General features: G+C 47.4%; 1 protein-coding gene across 4 annotated transcripts in view; it reads right to left on the bottom strand.

Annotated features, from left to right (window-relative positions):
* The window catches only part of plxna2 (plexin A2), a 183,337-nt gene that overhangs the window by 75,067 nt on the left and 87,719 nt on the right, over window positions 1-20,551 (bottom strand). For all 4 annotated transcript variants that reach the window (XM_037103945.1, XM_037103944.1, XM_037103946.1 and 1 more), the window contains exon 5: window positions 8,030-8,130. In XM_037103945.1, the coding sequence (XP_036959840.1) occupies window positions 8,030-8,130 (101 nt within the window). The remainder of the gene's footprint in view (window positions 1-8,029; window positions 8,131-20,551) is intronic.

Below are 20,551 nucleotides of genomic sequence, written 5' to 3'. Positions count from 1 at the left end.
GAAACTTTGACGTCTTCTCTGCATTTTAAATGTGACATTTTTTATTGTTAGTCCTGATATGAATTCCCTTGCCTCTTCATTTTATACATTTGACTCCATTACGGCTGCAATATGCCACATTTTTCCTCTCTTTCTCTCTCTCTCTCTCTGTCTCTTGTCTCTGTCCATGTCTCTCCCTTTTGTCTCACCCCTTTTCACAAACTGAAATTAGTGCACCTTTCTTCGGCAAAAAAGGTGTTATTCCCGTCTGCAATTTGGCGCTTCTTTTACATTCACAATGGCAGCAGAAAATTACACTTTAAGCGCTTTCAGGTGTGGGCTGCAGCCCAATGTTTTATGCATGTCTCCGAGCTGTACGCGTACGGATGCAAAAAAAAAAAAAAAAACCTGGATGGTCATTAACTCACAAAAAGCCCTGGATTGATTTTCCTCAGTGTTATTTATTTTTTTATTTCTTTTTAAATAAAATTCATTTCGGTTGGGGTGAAGTAAGATGAGAGTGAAGCAAGGGTGGTGGAGGATGGCTGCTGTTGCCATGGTTTCAGGAGATGGCCATTATCTCTGTGTAGTTAGAAGCTGACCCCTTTGCCTCTCTCATTAGCTGAAGTGCATGCCACTGACTGTTGACTAGAATTCTGCCTTCCTCATATTCCTCGCTCCTGACCCCCCCCTCCCTCCCCTCATCCTCCTGTCTGGCCCTGGCCTGTCACTCAGCATTTTTTCACAGACACTTTGTGTGCCATCACATGCATTCTGGACGGTGGGCTAACGTGGAGAAATAGGAGTTAAACGAAGCAATACGCACGCAGAATGTGTTAGTACGTATGTGCTCCATGCGTACGCACAGATTTAAAAAAAAATGCATGAAGTTTGTAGATTTTTCCCCTCCAGCGGCTGTACGAGGCAGCTGGCCCGGGTGTTAAACTCTCCGAGCCCTGTCCGTGGTGCTGAAGTAGCTGCTTGCACCCCCCCCATCCTTACTCTCCTCTTCTCTGGCATCTACAACTCCACTGCAGGGTATGAATGTGGTTAGTGGCATCAGTCATGTAAGGTGAAAGAGAAAACAAAAGAAAAAAAAAGAAAAAACATACACATAAAAAACAAAGGCGAGCATATTGTTGTTTTTTTTTTTTTCCTGTGGCAGTTTGTGTGGGCTGCACTGTTAGAGTTGAAGCTGCGGTGAAAAATGAAGCCTTGACACGTTATATATATATATATATATATATACACACATATGTATAATATAATATAATCCAGTAACCTATATCTAACGTACGTGTGTGTTATTTGTGGCGTTGTGTTGCTGCAGGAGTGTGAGGGTAACAAGAGGCCACACTACAGGGTCCGTTCCACAAATGCCTGCTTCTTATTCTGTTGCCCCAGACAGGCAATTACGCTGTCGTCTCTGCTGCGCCGGGCTTTGATAGACACCGAGACGTATGGACACACACAACCCGTTCACACGTACACACTAAAACACACAGACACATCCCACCCCATAAGGGACCACAGCCACAGAGCATTAATGTATACACTCCACATGAACGTGCACAGTCATACATATGCATAATAACATACAGTTCCTGGCACTAAATCCTTCACACACACATGCACACCTTTACGCACACACACACATATCCTGGCCTTGACAGCAGAGCAGGAGAGGCAGGCGACAGGCAAAGATGTCTGTTCCTCTATCCCTCCTCCCCTTCCCTTACCACATCTAAGGACTTCAGTGAAAGTGTGAAGCCCCGTCTGATTGCAGCTCTGGCTGTGAGTGCCATGTTTAAAAACAGGAGGAGAGAACAGAGGGGGAGCCATTTTAAAATCACCTTCCCTCCCCTCACCGGAGAGAGAGAGAGAGAGAGAGACCACAAAACAGCAGAAGGGAGAGGAAAAAACGGGAGGAGGGCAGGGACACTCTGGTGGCAGGGTGCAGGGTGAAAGAGGAGCAGGGTGGGAAGCTGCAGGTACGGCGGGGTCGAACTGGATGTATATTGAATATTCGATGGTGCCTAACAAAGCTTTACTAGTCGTAAGTGGTGGCCCATTATGTTAGAGAATCACTGGCATGATCTGATTTGGTTGAATGGAAGCCCGGCACAGGGGGGACCGTGCATTTCACCAGAAAGACACGATAATGAAGACATGCTAATGTAAACATGTATGAAGACAGACTGCACTGGGACTTCAGCTCCCCCAACACGAAGAGAGGAATCATTTGTTGAGCACTGATGTGCAGGGCTGAGCTGTGCCGGGCTTGACACACACACGCACACACACACACTCTTTCTCATCCTTTCAGTGTTTTATCCTCACACTGAGCGATTGAGGGCATTTGTTTCTTTCTCCTGCATCCCTAAAGTGTGACAATATCCATTTAAATGCAGACCACAGGAGGTATGAAAGGAAGTAAAGGAGGGATAAAAATAAAAAAAAAAAAGGCAGGGTTTTCAATTTCAAACCACCACAGAGATGGTAAATTTCTCTGCCGCAGGTTGCTGTGTGGGCTCGGGCAGACTTGTGAGGGCTCAGTTTGAAACTCAGAGTTCACGTCAGGGCTCAAACCAACCGCTGCAACCTCATAGTGCGTCTCCTGTGGCGGCTGATAATATCACTGCAGGCGAGCGCCAACAGAACACCGGGCGGCGGTGCGGCCACAACCCGTTTTTCACAGGTCTTCTCATCTTCTCACGAAACCGAAGATCTACTGTAGTGTAAAACAATCTCGCAAACACAGCACCTGTGGTTTATGCAATCCTGAGTGTGTCCCTGTCTCCGTTTAAGATATAGAGTGAGCGTAAGGGAAACAAGGAGAAAGAGAGGGGAGATGAAGAGAGAGAAGAAGATTTACAAAGAGACCGTTGCTCAGTGCTCTGCATCAAGCTATAGCTTCGCTTGAGTGGGCTGAGCGAAGAGACAGAGAGAAAAATGGAACAAAAGGCAGAGAGAGCAGTGCAGGATGGAAGCATGTCAGGAAGAAAAGAAGTGAGCAGGCAGCAGTTACAGACACACTGTGTTTGTAGGATCATTAACTGCGTTATATGTAGCCCGCCCACACATACTGTACATACTGGTGCAATATTTCAGCAATCATGTAGTCAACCTGTACTAGCTCTGTGTGCTAGGAGGAATCAATGGAAATATTGATAGACCTGCATGTACGTGATCGATATCTCATTAGGCACAATTGGGAAGATGGATGCAGCTTCCCTCTGACTGCTAACTGTGGCTGTAGCTGATGAGTCGGCCATTAGGCACACAGTCTGACATCCACAATGGGCTGAAGCAGCCATTTTCAATGCTAAACTAATTGTTGATGCCAGTGGTAAATTAGTGGAGATTTTATGGTTGGCGTCCAGGAGCACAGTGATGAACAAGCAGCATAAAGAAAAGAAGTGTAAAGAAAGCAGTTGTAGCATAAAAAAAAGAGCTGTGGCATCGGATTTTGAATTTTTGGAGACGAGGTAAAAAGTACAACAATTACTAATGTATAAATAAATTCCTTCCTTGTGTCTCTTCAACTTGTAATATATGGCCAGATTTTGAAAGGTAGCTCCAAAAATATATGGAGTAGAAATCCCCCAGAGTGAGCGCAAACTGCTGCCCATGATGTCTTTGGCTGTGGCTAGCTGCCGTTAGCCTTTTAGCTCAATGGCCCTAATAGCTGGAATGCTAACCTTCTTATCAAAGGGTAAAACAGAGCCCTCTTCAACTGAGCTTAGCAGCCTCCAAGTGGCCACAGCCAGCCACCACAACTGTGGCCAGAAACCAGCCTCCAAGATTGGTTAAGGTCAGTTTGACGACGGGTAATAAAGTATGGAGGCGATTTACAAATCAGGACTACAACTCCAGGAAAGAGATGACACGCCAGGAGAGGACGTAGTTAACGTAGTTAGCGTAACTCTTCAAGCTGAAACTACGGGGGTTGTATTACGACAGGACAGGTCCCAGCTGGCTGGTTAGCTTAGTGGACGTTGCACTTTAAAATTCCCAAATAAAACTACATTGCAAAAGGAACGGCCCGGTCCCAAACCCAGACTCCCTCCTGTTGACAAACTGATCTATACAAAGTGCTCCAACCGGGACACTGAACACAACATTTGACAGCATTTAAGCTCGAAAAAAAAAAACACAGATTTGTGGAAAGTGGACAATTGTGATTCTTCAGGCTGCCGTGTGGGTTGTTGCTGAGACAGATCTGAGCAGTTCAGCCACACACAGGCTGACAGTACAATACAACACAGTATCACAGTGTAGTAGTGATATGTTATTCTGCTCAGAGCAGCCCTCAAATGCTGACTCACTCTCTGCTGGGGCCCTACTACACCAATAGCCCTAAGCTGTCATCTACACAACAAACTAGCGCTGATTTTGACATACCGAACAGAATTCCTAATGCAGATGTGACATAACTACAACCTATCGTCCATTCGCGTCTTATAATTAATAGCATTACTTATAGAAGCTCACTGTCCTGGTTAGCCGCTGACCTTGGCACCGGACCACTTGTCCAGTCCCAGCCCCCTTGGCCAGAAATCAGACTAATCCCGACAAATCTCAGCAGAGCCTCTCGTCCTCTCCTGGAGTTTTCGTGGGGGACAACAGGATGATGTGGGACCTTTTCGAGACGGAAAAGCCTCTTTTGGGTGTGATTAGCGAGCTAATCTATCGACGGCAAGCAGCAGGCTGAGGGAGAGAGAGAAAGAGAGAGAGAAAGCGTCACCACAGCTCCGTGTTTTTTGGATTGTGGTCAGACGACGGGCTGAGCTACCCATTCACAGGACTGCGACTGAAGAGCGCTCGAGATGATGAGCTCCCTTTGAGCTGCAATCAAAATGCCGCTCGGTTTTGTGGGCCGATGAGTGTGCAACATCAAACACTCTCTCACTCATTCTCTTCCCCTCATTCTTATCCCCCCCCTCTCTCCCTCTCTCTCTCTCTCTCTCTCTCTCTCATTCTTCATGCATTCAGTGGATGCCGAGCAGCTGCTGGTAATTAAAGGACTTTAGAGTCTCACACCACACTGAATCAGAGGAAGAAGAAAGGAGAGTAGAAAGACAGGGGAAGACAGAGACGCCACTCCTGGCCAGCTCACCGCCGCCTCCCCGCGCATTCCCTCCTCTTCTTCCTCCTCCTCCTCATCATCATCAACACAGAGCAAGCTAATGTCCTCCTATGTTCCCAATTAGCCACCTTGGAATGCCGCACGTCAATGAGAATATACGCACAAACGTAAAGCAAAAAGGGGGAGTTGCGGGGGGACACACAGTGTTTCCAGGAGAAGAAAAGGGGATGGATATTGTGGATGGCAGCTGTAAAAGGAGGGAGGGGGGGTGATCAAAGTGAGGGGTGTTTATGTGTGGCAAGCCGACCATCTCTGGAGTGCGGAAGAGCTTATTTTCAGAGGGAAGAGTGTCTAAATGTGAGACAGCGCGGGGCTGAGAAGAGATGAGCAGCGCGGCTAAGACGCTAGCTTTTCGCTGCGAGGCGAGCGAGGGAAGCACACGCAAATATTGGGAAAGGATGGTGGTGGTGATGGTGGTGATGGGGGGAGATAATTTTTATAAAATCAACAATGGTTATGGATGCTGGATGAAGAGCCGGAGAAACGGGGAGGGGGCAGAAGGAAGTGGTGGTGATCACAGCTGTGGATGGCACCACTGCTGGCAAGAAATGTAATTTTGTGTGGGATGATGGAAGCACTTCACCAGAAGGGTGCAGCTGCTTTTTTCCCCCCACAGAGACGGATACTTTACTTCCACTCTCGGTTATGTCGTACACGTTCGCGCTAAATGCGGAAATGCCCTTTAGGTTTACATTCATTTGATTTAATTTTGCGTGCCTGTTAGTTGTGTTTCCATTACTATCTAATTCACAAACTTCTTGGTAAATAAGCGCCTGCTTCTATCAGCTGTCTTGCAGGTAAGAGTTGCTCAACGGGCCTCGACAAGATTACATAATTAATTGAGCACCTGCAACTCCTGCTACTCCCCACATGAGAAGTCGTTTGTGTTTTTCAATGAATGAATTCGTCTTTTCAGATCTACCCGAGGTCTTTTCATCAGCCGCTGTTTGTTGTGAACCAGGGATGGAGGATGTATGTACACTACAGCTCTTTGTATGCATTCCTGAGAAGAGGCATTTAATTGTGGGAGGCAGCAGAGTCAGAAGTGCTTTGTCTGTGCAGCAGGAGAATCAATCATGTTCTGCTGATGTCAGGGTGTATTAAAAAAATCTGTTTCTGTCAGTCTTGGCTGGATCTTTTCTTTTTGATATGCCAACGTATCCACCTTAAACTCAGAAACCTGCGCTCTCATCTTTTTCTTTTCCAACATTTAAATTTTTTACTTGATTTTTTTTTTTTCGGTTTGTCGCGAGCAGCAGCAAGAAGGGCTAACTATTCTTTCTTTGAACTTCTTTTCCTCTCTGCAATAACTCGGCCGGCGCTGACAGGGGTCCTGCCACGCTCATTGCGGGGTCAGGACAGAGAAAGGGGGTATTAGGCGTGGGGACAGGTGGCACGAGGGTCTGCTGTGCTGCGAGGAACAGATGGCTGATCTGACGTGAATCGGGCGGGGGGGGGCGTTGACCTTTTCTCCCCGCGGTACAGTACAGCGGTCCACACAAGTGTTTGTGCATGTACATAAAAAATGTGGACCCATGTGCACACACACATTCAGACTGAGACGGTATCCACGCACCAAACAGCTGTTTCCCCTTCACAGCTGCTTTCGCCACAACGGCTCCATCGCCCATTCACCTTTTTTAGCATCAGCAACTCTTACGTGCATCCACGGATTTTCAAAATTCCCACTAACCTGGATTATTCCGTTCCCCGCCGCACCTACACAAAAGCTTATGATTAACAGCCGAGCACGGAGGCTAATGTTGTGGTAAATGATCCCAGTGTGAAGGCACGCAAAAACTGCAGAGAACACAGAGCCTCCGCCAGCCCCTCCCGCTCCATCCGCCGGCACATGCTGAATTACCTTGTCGCTAGGCAATTATTTGTCCTGTCCCAGCTTTGGAGTGATGTAAATTACTTTAAGTGCACTTTGCAGGGGCCGCCATCAGGATAATGATGATTGCGGCGGGGCTCTGACACACACAAATATTCAGCTATACCTTTAGAGAGAGAGGGGCTGCGTTTAGGAGGAGCTATAAGTGGGGAATTTTCAAGACGTTGGCAGCAGAGAAGAAGCTGAGAGTGATGAGGATATGTGTGTGCTCACGAAACAAAGAGACGGAGATGGAGACAGAGCAGCCTTTTGAGCTGCTTTAGTAGCGCCGTGTATTCATCCTCTGTCCTCAACATACCCTTCATCACAACACCTAACTCCAAACAACACACCAATGATTGTCTCATACACAAAAGACAGTAAATATACATATTTTTTCAGGCTTTTTCATTTTTTCTGCCTGTTTTTTTTTTTTCTTATCTTGGCTTTTCTGTAAGTTGACTCTGCTGCAGTGACGTCTCAGCTCCAGCAGGTGTCACTCATGACTTCCTCTGCTTATTTCCATGGCTGCTGCTGCTACAGTGGGAGCTAAATGCCCCCTAACTTTCTCAGAACATGCACAACAAATACCGTTTGGCTCTAATAGATTTCGACCATGCCCATTAAAAATGCAGAGGCACAGCAAAATGCTTTTATGACACCTCTGTGCACGATGAACTGGTCAAGTAATGAGTCTCTTTGGTCCATTCTTGCCTTGTCTTTTCAAATTCTAGTGAGTCTTACTCGGACTGAATGGACTCATTTCCTGTTAATATCAAGCCATGTCAGAACAGGGCAGCGGTCTCTGTGGCTGCAGCAAGTCGCTCTGAACGAGCTCTGCACCTCTGAGGCACAACAATCAGTTTTCCAGACGGACACTGTCTCCTCGCCTCAAACTCAAACAGATCAGAGATGAAGATTTTGGAGAGAGCCGGCCTGCCTCTGAGCGAATGAGGAAATGGGGCCATTCTTGGGAGCTGTTTAACAAAATCTGCGTGTTAAATGATGATGATTGCAGGATCACTCACATGTTATGCAGGACACACCAGCCGCAGTGTGGATCTCCAGAGCTCAGACACTCTCCACAGGTCCCGTACTGCTCACACGACTCGATGGGAACTTGGGTCACCTGAAAGCACAATGATAAAGGTCGAGGTCAGAGCGCCACGTGACAGACATTAGCACAGAATGATGCCTCTAGTTGCGCGTGTGTGCTCGAAAGGACAGTCATTCAGTCACACAACAACAGCTGATCAACAACAATGGATAAAAAAACAAAACACGTATTTGTTTTTCCTAAAAATAAGAATGAATAGAATAAGCAGCAGAAGAAGAGGAAGAGGAAGAAGAAGCAGAAAAAGAAGAAGCAGAAGAAGAAAAGCTCTTTGTTCACTAAAACAATTAAAATGTAATAATTCCATGTCCTTATAAGTAATACACGATTCCTCCCCATGTACTACAACGTTCATGTTTTACGTCGACCTGATATTCAGCATGACGTGTCTCGAGCGTTCGAGTGCAGCCGTATGTCAGCGAGCGCGACATCAACTGCACGGGCAACTGTTGCCTTTATCTTAAGCCAAAGACACAGCAGTGAGCAGGTGGGATCAGTTGGCCACTGAAAGCTGTTTCTCTGCCATCAATGGGCTCTTGTCTGCAGCGGGGCATCTGTCCACCTTGGTGGAGCCTGTACAAACACACCTACACATGGAGGACTAGTGACAGGCGCTTTGCTCAAGAGCGTGTGCGATGTCCGACTTGATTAGAAAAATTCAAAACGTAACAACGGGCAAAACTTTGGCAAAAAAAAAAGTGCAGCAGGAAAAAGAACAAAAGTATGAACACTTTTCCAAATGCTAATGTAAAGATCAAGCTTCATTAACAAATACATGACAGCTGCATAACTGCAAAACTCAAAAGAAATGATTAATGTTGTAGTTTTTAGAGAGGGGAATGAATGGTGCGTAAAAAAAATGGTATTTCAGAGCAAAAAACATGGTGAAAGTGTCGACGGCGAAGAATCTGAATAAGCACTTTCAGCGCAAAGCAAACACACTCCACACCAGTGAATCCACACTAATCCACCCGGGGGCAGTTGGACATTCATTTGAATAAAGAACAAACATCCTTGTGCTTATGCGCTCATGTGACTGACACTAAACTTACACAAACACAGGGCCGAGCATTTGCATATGTTAGCGCAGAGAGTCAAACATACATCTCCTCAGCTGGACAACCACGGAGCGGGCGCCTGCTTTCGGCTTCATAACGTGCGCTCGTCCGTCTGTCAGCTTATATCTAAGTGTGTGTTTGTGTGTGTGAATCTAGCTGTGTCTCTGTCTGAGTCTGCCAGACGAGGTTCTGCTCGGCCACATGGCCCCTCAGTCTGTTTGTGCAGCCAAAGAGGTCCGTGAGATCCGGAGGTCAGCGTGTGTGTACGTGTCCTTTAAATGTCCCGTGGGCAGGGGGGAGGCGGCCCTGCTCACACCTGCATCTCACTGTGTCAGCAGGGGTGAACGTACACACACACACACACACACAAACACACAGTCGCCTAATGCAACACAAACACCCCCGCTACACAGCAGAAGAGACAGACAGAGGCACGCTGAAAAAAAAGAGGGTGTATTCCGGAGTCAGATTAATTTTCAGTCCTGTCTGTCTTTCAATTTCCTGGCAATTGCCTTGTTGGATAATGACAGCCGACTCTGACAGTGCGCGGCCTGTTCGGCTCCAAACCCCGGGCTCAGATCAATGCCTAATATGTAGCTCCTCTGCAGAACGCGGGGGAGTGAATGAAAGGTGCAAATAACACCATTTAAGTGTTTTTTTTTTTTTTGAACCCTTTGCAAATCGCCCACAACTGGGTGATATTAATTGCTGTTAGCACTATGGGCTGGCATTAACTGCCAGCCAGAAGGAGATAACAGCTGGGTGTCCATCAATGTCTTTTCTTTCTTCTTTTCAATGTATCAAATTAAAAAAAAAAAAAAAACATAGCTGACGGCAAAATGAGAAAACGTGTTCCTGCTATTGTGTGTCCTCTAAAAAGTTGAGGTCGGCAAAACTGTCAGCTGCCGTGAAAACTCTGAGCTATATGTGCTGCAGCCTGTGGATTTTTTTTTTTTTCTGTTTTCTGTCTTTGCTCCTCAGAAGCTCAATAACCCTCCACCTGTCTGCCTGGTGCTGAACCCTGCGGCAACATAAAGACGGCTCAGAGGACAAAGAAAGCCATTGACACGGTGGGACGTTGACAGTCGCTACGCTGTGTGGCAGCTCCGCTGTGGACACTCCTGTTAGATTAACCCCCTGTCACCTCAACAAACTCTATTTGTGTGTGTGTGTGTGTGTGTGTGTGTGTGTGTGTTAGTTTGCGTCTCGCCTAGCTTCGGGACAAACAGGTGGCATGCTGTAATGAGCTGCAGACGGGGTCACATCAGCAGCAGAAGCTGCAACTGATGACAAACAAGCCCACCAGGAACGAGACTTGGCCGGGGAAACAGTCGACTCAGTCTGTGTGTGTGTGGGTGTGTGTGTGTGTGTGTGTTTGTGTATATCTCTGAATCCCTCTTCACCCAAAAACAACAAAAAAAAGCCCCTCTGATCGTTCCCAAAACATGTGCGCTGCTGGTGAAACTTTAGAGTGTAACTTTCACAGAGGCCCAGATCCATGAAAGGGTTACAGTGTGGAGACAGCTGTCAGCGGGGGGGAAAGTCAGGGAGTAATGTGGCGGAGGGGGGGTCCCTTATGGAGTGGTGTCTACAGACAGACAGACAGACAGACACAGCCCGCTGTCAGCTGATAGAGACTGAAACACAAAATAAAGGTGGGAGGGGGTTCATGGAAGAAGCCGAGCAAAGGTAAACAGGCGAGAAAAAACCTGAGAGCTGAAAAAGCACAAAATGAGAAAGAAAATGTGTTTGTGTTGTATATGCTGTGTGTGTGTGTGTGAGTATATTGATGTTTAGAGCAGCATGGGCCAGTAGTGGAGGTGAGGGCGGGGGGGGCAGGGTGAGGGAGGGTTGCAGGGGGGGGGGGATCACAGCAGCTGTTGCCCAGCACACGCTACAGTCACTCAACACAGCAGGGCTGCACAATGAAGCCCCTTCTCCCACTGAGTGCGCGTGTGTGTGTGTGTGTGTGTGTGTGTGTGTGTGTGTGTGTGTGTGTTTGTGTGTGTCTGTGTGTGTATGCACACTCACAGCGCCATAACGGATGTGCAGATTGTTGTTCCTGCATTTCCAGGGAAGACAAAGGAGCGCTGCATGTGACAAGATGCTGCTTCCAACATCCTCTGCTTCCCGAGAAAACAGTTGCACACACGGCCCGCAGCTGACCCGAGGTGGACCGAGCTTCTCCTCAGCGCTCCGGTAAACGAATGCTAATAAAATTCCCACTTCGGGTGACCTTAGCAGGGGGTTATTCAACCAGAGCGGCTACAGTGGCGAGCGACCTGGGTGACTGACTGACAGCCGCGGGTTAAAACAACAGCTTCATCCTTTCAAAGGCTCAGTCTGAATGGACTTCAGCTTCTATTATTGTTGCCCGTGCACGGGGTGTTACTGACACCTACTGCCGTGGATTATGGTAATGCCCAGCCTCAGTGTGTCAATGGGCAGGTTTTTATCCCAAAGTGCTCAATCACATAAAAAAACTAAACAACAGCAAACATAAAAACACTGTTTTTTTAATCCAGCCTAACATGATTTTGTGCAATGAAGTCCCCTAAATTAAACCTGGCACTTCCTGCTGCCATTTGGGGCCACTGACATCAGAGCTTTCATTGTGTATCTGTTATAAATAATGGATTCAGCTTATTTTTGTTGCACCGTAAGAACAACAACTTCAACAAGAACAGAAACCGGGGAGGTGACAGTCTTGTCACAGAGAGGCAGAGGAGCGGGCATTGCATAACAAACGTGCCGCTGCCTTTCTAGCATATAAAGAAAAGAAGAAGAAGAAGAAAAACAAAAAGGGCCGGAGGATAAAAGTCCCACTGTACATATTTTCCGCCGTTATTTCTGGCCACCTGTGAATGGTGAATCCATTTCAGCTGCTGCCTGGAGACCGAGTCCATGCTCCCTGCTACCTACCGTGATGGATGGGGGCACGGGGGCAGGACAGGAAAAGAGAAGACGAAAAAAGAAAGACTGGGAGAAAAAAAAAAAAAAAAAAAGAAGAAAAAAGGGATAAAAGAGGACACAGCAGAGTGGAAACGGCCCATTGCTTTGTGTTCTGATGAGGCCTAGTCTCGGCGGTGCCAGATGTGCCTCGCCATGCTGAGCAGGAGGGAAAGCAGCGGAGACAGAGAGAGAGAGAGAAAAATCCCACCGTCACCACTAATGCAGAGGAAGCGATTTTGCAAAGCTGTTGCCATGGCAACAGGCCTGGCAATGACCTCAGGAACACCACCACCCACCACCCACCACCCCCACCCACTCACGTACCAGTAAACCCCCCCCCCCTCCAACTCCCACCCCAAACACGAACTTCCAAACCTTCAGCAGTGCACGGTAAACAGCTGGCACCTCTGGGACTTCCTGCCACATACACCTCATTTTAAACATGTATAGGCACACACACACACGCACACATGCACTCACACAGACACACACTCCATCCATTTTTAATGAGAGTTAGCCAGGCTACCACGTCACTGGAATGAGGCACATCGATCATGAACACAATACCCATTCCAGCAGAGAGAGAGAGAGAGAGAGAGAGAGAGAGAGAGGAAGCATGGAGAGGTGTACATCTCTGTGCATGTGTGTGTGTGTGTGTGTGTGTGTGTGTGTGTGCGTGTGTGTGTCTGAGCAGGCCTAATGACAAAGGCACAAAAGCAGAGCAAATACTCGCTGCTGAATGAATGAATGAAAACCAATGAAATCTACATGCCCCTGAGCCTGCTGGTCCCTCAGTGACCCCGCGGTGCAGCCAGTGTTTCCCCTGTCCGGGCTCACTACACATTCCCCCCGACCGGCCACTCTTTAATCTGCCCCAGTAATCCCGCCGAGGCTCTCCCCGAAGGACAGCAGCCACGTCTCCGTTTGTCTCTGCCGCGCTCTCTCTCCCCTCCACTTTCCGCTCAACTCACAAAATCCCTGCCGCTGTTCTCTCTCTAAGACAAATCCGCTCCGTAAGTGTCGTGGCGGAGCCGTCTCATCCAGCTTGTTGACATCCACCCACAGAGAATGGCATTCGCTCACAGTTGCAAAAAAAAAAAAAAAAAAAAAAACACTGAGAGAAAATATCAACTCTGCATTGGAAGCAAGGGGCTATTTTACCCCGCCAACTTATTTTGACCAGTTTTTCAAAAAAGGCTGAAAAAAACAGGAATAAATTACTTCTCGAGGTGTTTTTTATGCAGCACGAGACGGAGGTCAGGCTGCGGTTCAAACCCAATCATCAATCTCCATCCTAAACCCGGCTGGCCCTGAGACGAGAGGTGAGGGGGTTCTGTTGAAGTATTGTGGCTGGTCCGAGGATAATCAAGGCTCGAGACTCACACCAATTACACCCAGCTTGATTAAGCGTTGAACTGGAGGGGGGGGGGTTGTTGATGGCGGGTGCACGGGTGTTGATCCCTCGGAGGCGTTGACTTGACAGTGCCAAAGACACCACAACAGCTGGGAGCTTTGATGACGGCTCAAAAACCCACATTCCTCGAGCAAATGTGTAAAAGTAATTAATTGCAGCCACATGCGCACATAAAACTCCTCCTCATCACGCGCATTAAAGAAACTACAACCTTCAACCCTCGGGGAGGGACGGTCGGTCGGCCGCTCTGCTCCGCGTTCAAAAGGAATCGCTTTTAAAACGCTTGTTTCTGTCGTTGTTCTGGTTACAGATGTCGGAGGGCTTCCTGACAGGTCATTGGAGAGAAACAAGTTTTGTGTAGAAATGCATGATATTGATTTCCTGCTACTGTATAACATTTATTAAAGAAGTGTCTCAAGAGCGGGAGAGGGGGCTCGGATAAATGAAAGTTGGGAGAATTCAAGGGGAAATACAGACGCGTGTTAGAGCTGTTTTTCTGAAGGTCAGACCCTTGTTTTCTATTGGTGGTGTTTGTCAGAATAACTGATTTTAAAGTAGAGGAGATAGCATTCAGAATGGATATTACACATTGATTTTAAGCAGCGTAAACCGGGGGCGAGAGAGAGAAAGACTGAGGCAAAATGAAATGATACAGCCCGACTCATCTACAAACAGCCATCTATATTCTCCGCAAATGATTCGTTGTACAAAAAAAATAAATAAATAAAAAAAGGGGGAGCTTTTAACCTTTATTGTCGCAGCCGGCCTCTCTCGGCACATCTCTTCCTTATTTCTACTCCACTCACAGACAAAACACAAAGAGAGAGAGAGAGAGAGACGCACACATTCATTCATTCTGTTTATTGGATTTGGCCTGAGCTCGTAGATTTGGGTCAATTGAAAACAAAGACGCTGCAGCACCACAAGGCTGAGTTTAAAGACAGAATAAAGGAGGGTGGAGGGCAGGCAGCTACACTCTCTCTCTCTCTCTGAATTGATACGACACTACGGTGGATATCTAGCCATCACAGTTTGATGAAGCTGAACTGCTGTTTCCAAATCCCCCATGCCAAGGAGCCCAGCAGAACCCCCCGACTCACATTAGGGCTTGAACCCCCCCCTCATGTACCTCCTCAGTCCTGGGCAGGCCTGGTCCCTGGCAGCTCGTCAGGAATAACAGACTGGTAGGAGAAGGACTGCCAGGCAGGATAGGAGGGGAGGAACAGGTCAGGCGTGCGCCTCCTGACCGCAGTTTGAACTCTGAAGCCCGACTGGCCGTTACGTGTTATAGGCTGACCCGGGGACGATAACCATGTATTTAAAGTGGTAATAATACAGCTTGATGTTTCTTTCATGACATTTCATGTGATGGAGAGGCCATTGTTGTGGCGCCTGTGGTGGAATTCATGTGGTCAAGACTTTGGCGTCTTCTCCCGAGGATTAACTGAGGATGTGGGTGGCGCTGGTGGTTTTCGGTTGTCTTTTTGCTCAGACACAACTCTTCCTCCGCTTATTTATTTTTAAATGACACGGCACTGCTGGTGCCAGAGGTAAAGAACACGTATACACACGACTGGACTTTTACTAGAATTCCAGCAGAATAAAGTGACCGTTACTGGGGGGGATGAGTGTGTTACCGTCACATTAAGACCAGCCGATGTGCAAATTGTTACCAATATTAGAAAGTAAATGATGCGATGGCTGATGCACACAGATTTTTTGCAGCGATCCCACAAATGTAGTTATTAAACGCGTATGACGCTTACAAATACATCACATATGATGTGTTTCGGACACTTTTACACTAGCTTGGCATCAGTTTTCACCACTGATCACCTGTTCACGTCATCAGTTTTTTCGAAAGCCGAGTTTGTTTTGAGCATTTTTAAAAATACATTTTAGTAGCTCCAAAAAAGGATCTTTATTTTATTTATCGCTCCACTTTCACTTTCAGCTTTGGATGGTAAGTACCCCCCTTTTTTTTTTTCACCCCCCTCACACACTGCCGCTGTGCAAAAAACAGATAAAACTCCCATTCCTTGCACACACACACACACACACGGCAGACTTGCACAAACACGGCATTGGATTTCATCCACCCCCCCAACACACTTTGGAATGATGGCCAACTGTATGGATTAAAGATGAAGCGGGGCAGTGAGCAATAATGAAGCTGCAGGAAGGAGGTGGGACTGTCTCCTAATCTGTGTGTGTGTGTGTGTTTGTGTTTAGGTATTACACACTAAGGCTGGGACTGGAGGGAGGAGCCACAGGGGGATATGAAGGCAGTGGAGGGAGCGCGAGCATAGAAATAATGGAGTGAGGGAATCGACCAGCAAGGGGGGGATGAAAAAATCCAACCAGTCGATACAGCGAGGAGTGTATCAATTATTTATGGTTTCAATCCCCCTTTTTTGGGGGGTGGGGGGGGCAGGTTAGACTGAGAAAAGTGGGAGTGTTTGTGTGCTTCCTCTGTGTGTTTGTACATACTGCAGACCACTGAAGCCTTTAGTCCTGACAGCTTTAAAATGCTCCCGAAAACTGCTCAATAACGCACAAACCAAAGAGATGCTTCAAGAAAAACAAAACCGCACTAAGACATCTTTCTCTCCGTCGGCCCACAGCTGATCTTTTTTCTCCCTCTGAATAACCGAACTTAATGAAAAAAGCCGCGCCGACGAATAACCCCGGCAGACGCATATTCATTCACTTATGCACGACTTCACAGTTTAACTTAATAGCCCAATGTCAAGCACTGCTAATGATACCTCCGCAGCCTTCACGCCTTCTCCAGATCTCATGTGCACCGTCTTATACGAGGTAAAGATGTTGAGATGGATACTGGAGATATGATCTGAGAGTCCGTGGCTCATTCCGAGGCCTCCTTCTCGCCTTTCTTTTCCGCTAATCTCCCCCATCTCTTCCCCTTCTTCTTCTTCCACCCCCTCCTCCACCTCCCGAACCTCTGCGCTCCCCGTGTTTCGCTCTCCGATGCGGCTCCCAGCCGAGGTGGCCTCTTTGCTCAGTAATTCAGTCAGGAGGCTAAAAGGAGGAAATTACATCCATGCTGCCCGGCCACTTTGAACTCTCAGCCCCCCCTCTAACCCGTTTGTTCACTGGCGACTGGTTTAAAGGCCCATGCTGACATTTAAGAGATGGGAAACGGGGAGCTGTGAAAGTGCCTACGAGTGCTCGTATGCGAGTATGTATGAGCGTGTGCGCTCATGTGCAAAGACGGCTACAAGAAGTGACACACTTGGCATACCAGGATGACGCAGAGCAGGCCGGAATTAGATTTAACCTTATTTTAGGGACAAATCAACCGAAATGTCTTGTCTTTACGCTGCAAAGTTACCATTTCTTGGCACTTTTTTGGCATAACACACTATAAAAGAAGCCTTGGAACTGCGGCCTTGTTTGTCAAATGAAGGTATATACTTTTTTTTCCCATCAGGCTGCATTCATACCTGGTCACATGCCCCCCACTCAGCCACCACCAGACATCACAACAGTCTGGGCATTAATGCTAATGGTATAACGGGTCTGAAAAGACTTCAGAGACACTTCAGAGCCCGACGTGACTCATTAACTTTGCAGTGGGTCGGAGAAAAATCTTCAGTCGCTTCTTGTGACGAGGCTGAAGGAGTGGGAGAAGTGAGGGTGGGCTCAACCGTCACAAGAGGGCAATTAATGCATATAAAGCATTATTCACACAAGTGACTGTAAAGACGTTTCTACTCCTTTAACAACCTGTTAATACTGTTCACTCCCACACCTGACGCATTCGCCTCCATCGCTGTCTGTCTGCATCTCTAGGTCAGAACATTTCTATGGTAGTGAAGGTCACACTGTCGGTCTACATACCCGACTCACTCGTCATTGCGTTCATGTATGTTTTCGTTCAATTCAGCTTTTTATTTCAGCTTGACTTGGACCAGCTTGGACCACTACAACGGAGCCACCAGCCTGAAGGTGTGTGTCTTAAAAATGACGATGGCCTTGTCTGTAATTGATGAGCACTTACTATAGCAGCGGCTGTACATAGATGGATACTTATCATTATGGATTTTTCAGGCTGTCGTTGTGAGATTTTGCTTGGCAACTGCTACTTACTACTTGAAAAACGGAGACAGGTTGACCGAATTGATCCAGAGGAGGAAGCGACCATCGATCCCTGAATGATGACGGGCAGGCAGTCGGGCGCAACTAAGACCCGATTCCGGAGATGGGCCATCTTGGGCACGACAAGGCCAAACTCACCGCGCTTAAGGGGCAGACATGCAAATGCATGATCTGACTTGATGCATCCGAATGGAGAAAGCCCTATAAGTATCTCCGGCCTGTCTGTCTCCGTCCGACATGTCTGTGCGCCTCTCAGCGGGATTCCAGACTGTCAATGCAGCCAGTAATGAGGTGTATGCTTCAGTCAGCATGTGAGGAGTTAATAAGGAAGCAGCAGAGGCCATCACACATCAACAGGCATGAGTGTGTGTGTGTGTGTGTGTGTGTGTGTGTTTGGGGAGCCTCCCTGGCACACTTACGGCTGTCTGTCGACCAACGGGGGTATTGATTTGGAGGGGAAGGCAGACAGAAATGAATTCTGATCCACAGAGGGACTCCACAGTGCATGTCTGAGTGTGTAAGGTTTTTTTTTTTTTTATTTTGTGAGTGTGTGTTCGCGTGTGTGTATGTATGTGTTTGTTCTCTTTGTCTCTGCGTCTCTCCCAGTGTACATGATGTACATACAAATGAAGGGTTTGGTTACACCCCACTGCTCTCAGGGCTGTTGCTTGTGCGTAAGTGTAAGCATGTGTGTGTCTTTTTGTGTGTGTGTGTGTGTGTGTGTGTGTGTGTGTGTGTGTGTGTGTGTGTGTGTGTGTGTGTGTGAGTGTGTGTATTTGTGCCCAGATGAATGTTAGTCTGTGTACATGAGAAAGAGAGACAGATAGGGAGGAGGGGCATTGATAACTAGGCTCAGGTGGTGGGGGACACTTCATGTAATCCCAAATTGGGTGTGTGTGCGTAGTTACACGTGTCTGTGTGTGTCTGTGTCTGTGCGTGGGGGCAAATTTGCAAGATTACACGCATGCATATATGCACATGTGTGCTGTGCATGTCACCATGTGCGTTACATACTAAACGCTCCTCACCTTGGCTCCAGTCGAGATACATTACTGAGAGCCTACAGGCTGAAAGACCTCCTCGGACCCCGTAATGGCGCCTGTGATTTAATCCAATTTGATTCCATAAGGAAATATATATAGTGACAGAGGCTATGGGCAAACACGCTCCTGCAGCACAGAGAAAACATATTAGGTTTGCCTACAAAGAAACTCTGCAGGGTGAGAAGGAGAGAGAGAAAAGCAGTGACTGATCTCCAGCGGTGTGTCTAAAAAGTGCCGGGGTGTTTTTGTTTGGCAGAAGAGGGAGAAAAAAAATCAACATAATGAGCCCAAACTGCCTTTGTGTCTCACTCTCTCCATCTCTCTTCTCTCCCCACCCTCCGTCTCTTTCTGCCTCTCATCCCACGACTCTCAGACAGCTGCTTCTGCGCAGCCAAATTAACTGCTCCCCGGCTGCTTATGGAAAATGTGAACTGAAGACGCATCTTGCCTGCGAGGGGGCATTTTTTGGGCATGACTTTAAACTGCTCTGGATGCAGGTAATAGTATTGTTCCACCACAAATGTGTCCTGTAGTTTTTTTTCCAGCCCCAAAATCCCCACACAGCACCCCATCCGTCACTCCGCGGCCCTATCTTTTACCACCATGTAATCCTTCTGGCTCCAAATATCCGATTTACAAGTCAGCAAGAAAGGCAATATTTCAACAGGCTGTCTGCAGACACACTGTTTAAATCACTGGCCTTATCTAAGCCCGCGCTCATTCTAATATTTTTCCTCAAATATTGCATTAGAGATATGCTATCCATACCTGCACATTCGTCCTCCTCCTGCAGCTGAATGTGTGTCTGCATATGTACGAGCAGACACAGATAAATGTGTGTGTCTGTGCTTTGCTCAAGAGCAACATCAAGCCTTTTCTCAAATATTTGTCATGTACGACGCACTGGTGCGAATGTTGTCAGTCAGAGGCCTCCGGGTCGCACACATCTGTATATAACACACTGTACAAGGTATCATTTTAAGATTTCTGCACATATAAATAAAATGATTTTGCCCGGCAAGAGTCCAAACAGGAAACCAGACTCATTTTACAACCGGAAAAAAAATAACACATTCACGTATTCAGTAACACACACACATGCGGACGCACACACACACTGTACAATACTACATCCATCACCGGGGCTCAGGGCTGACAGCTTTGTCAAAGTGAGCCGCAGGGGAGAGGGAGAATGGCATTGTGGGACTGAGTCCTCCCATCGGACGCTGCGCTGACAGGAGAGAAGAAAAGGGGAGAAGAAGGAGAGAAAGGGGGGAATGAAATGGGGAAAATTGGGGGAATGTGTGTTGCACAGAGAGAGAGAGAGAGAGAGAGAGAGAGAGAGAGAGAGAGAGAGCGAGAGAGGGCTGAGCTGAACCCATCAAAAACCAGCAGCTCTCATGCTGTAGTCTGTTTACCAACAACAACTGGCCTGAAGGACAGACAAAGAGCATATTGCAGACCTGGCAGCATGACCACATCACACAGTAAAACACACACACACACACACACACACACACACACACAAAAGACCTCCTGAGGCTCTGCCAAACTGCAGCAAATGAACCCGGGCCCTGGTTAGAACACACTGAGAAACAATGTACTCGGTGACAAATGCACATAAGATGCACTTATTCACCGCTTTAGAAGGCAGCTGGCGGCTCGGTGAATGGAGCCGTCAGTCCCTCTCAAACAGCACAGATCAGTTGTCAGAGTCAGCCGGAGACCTTTTTTCTTTCTTTCTTTTTTTTTTTAAATAAACACCTTCACCACAGCGCAGAGGGACCGATCCTGCTGCTATCCACTGATCTGTGAGCTCAACCTCAAATCATCCTCATTCTGTGATT

This window comes from Acanthopagrus latus, chromosome 7 (genome assembly GCF_904848185.1).
Source record: "Acanthopagrus latus isolate v.2019 chromosome 7, fAcaLat1.1, whole genome shotgun sequence".
In the NCBI taxonomy this organism is placed as follows: domain Eukaryota; kingdom Metazoa; phylum Chordata; class Actinopteri; order Spariformes; family Sparidae; genus Acanthopagrus; species Acanthopagrus latus.
Note: the sequence above shows the minus strand (reverse complement) of the source record. Positions and strands in the feature narration are given on the sequence as shown.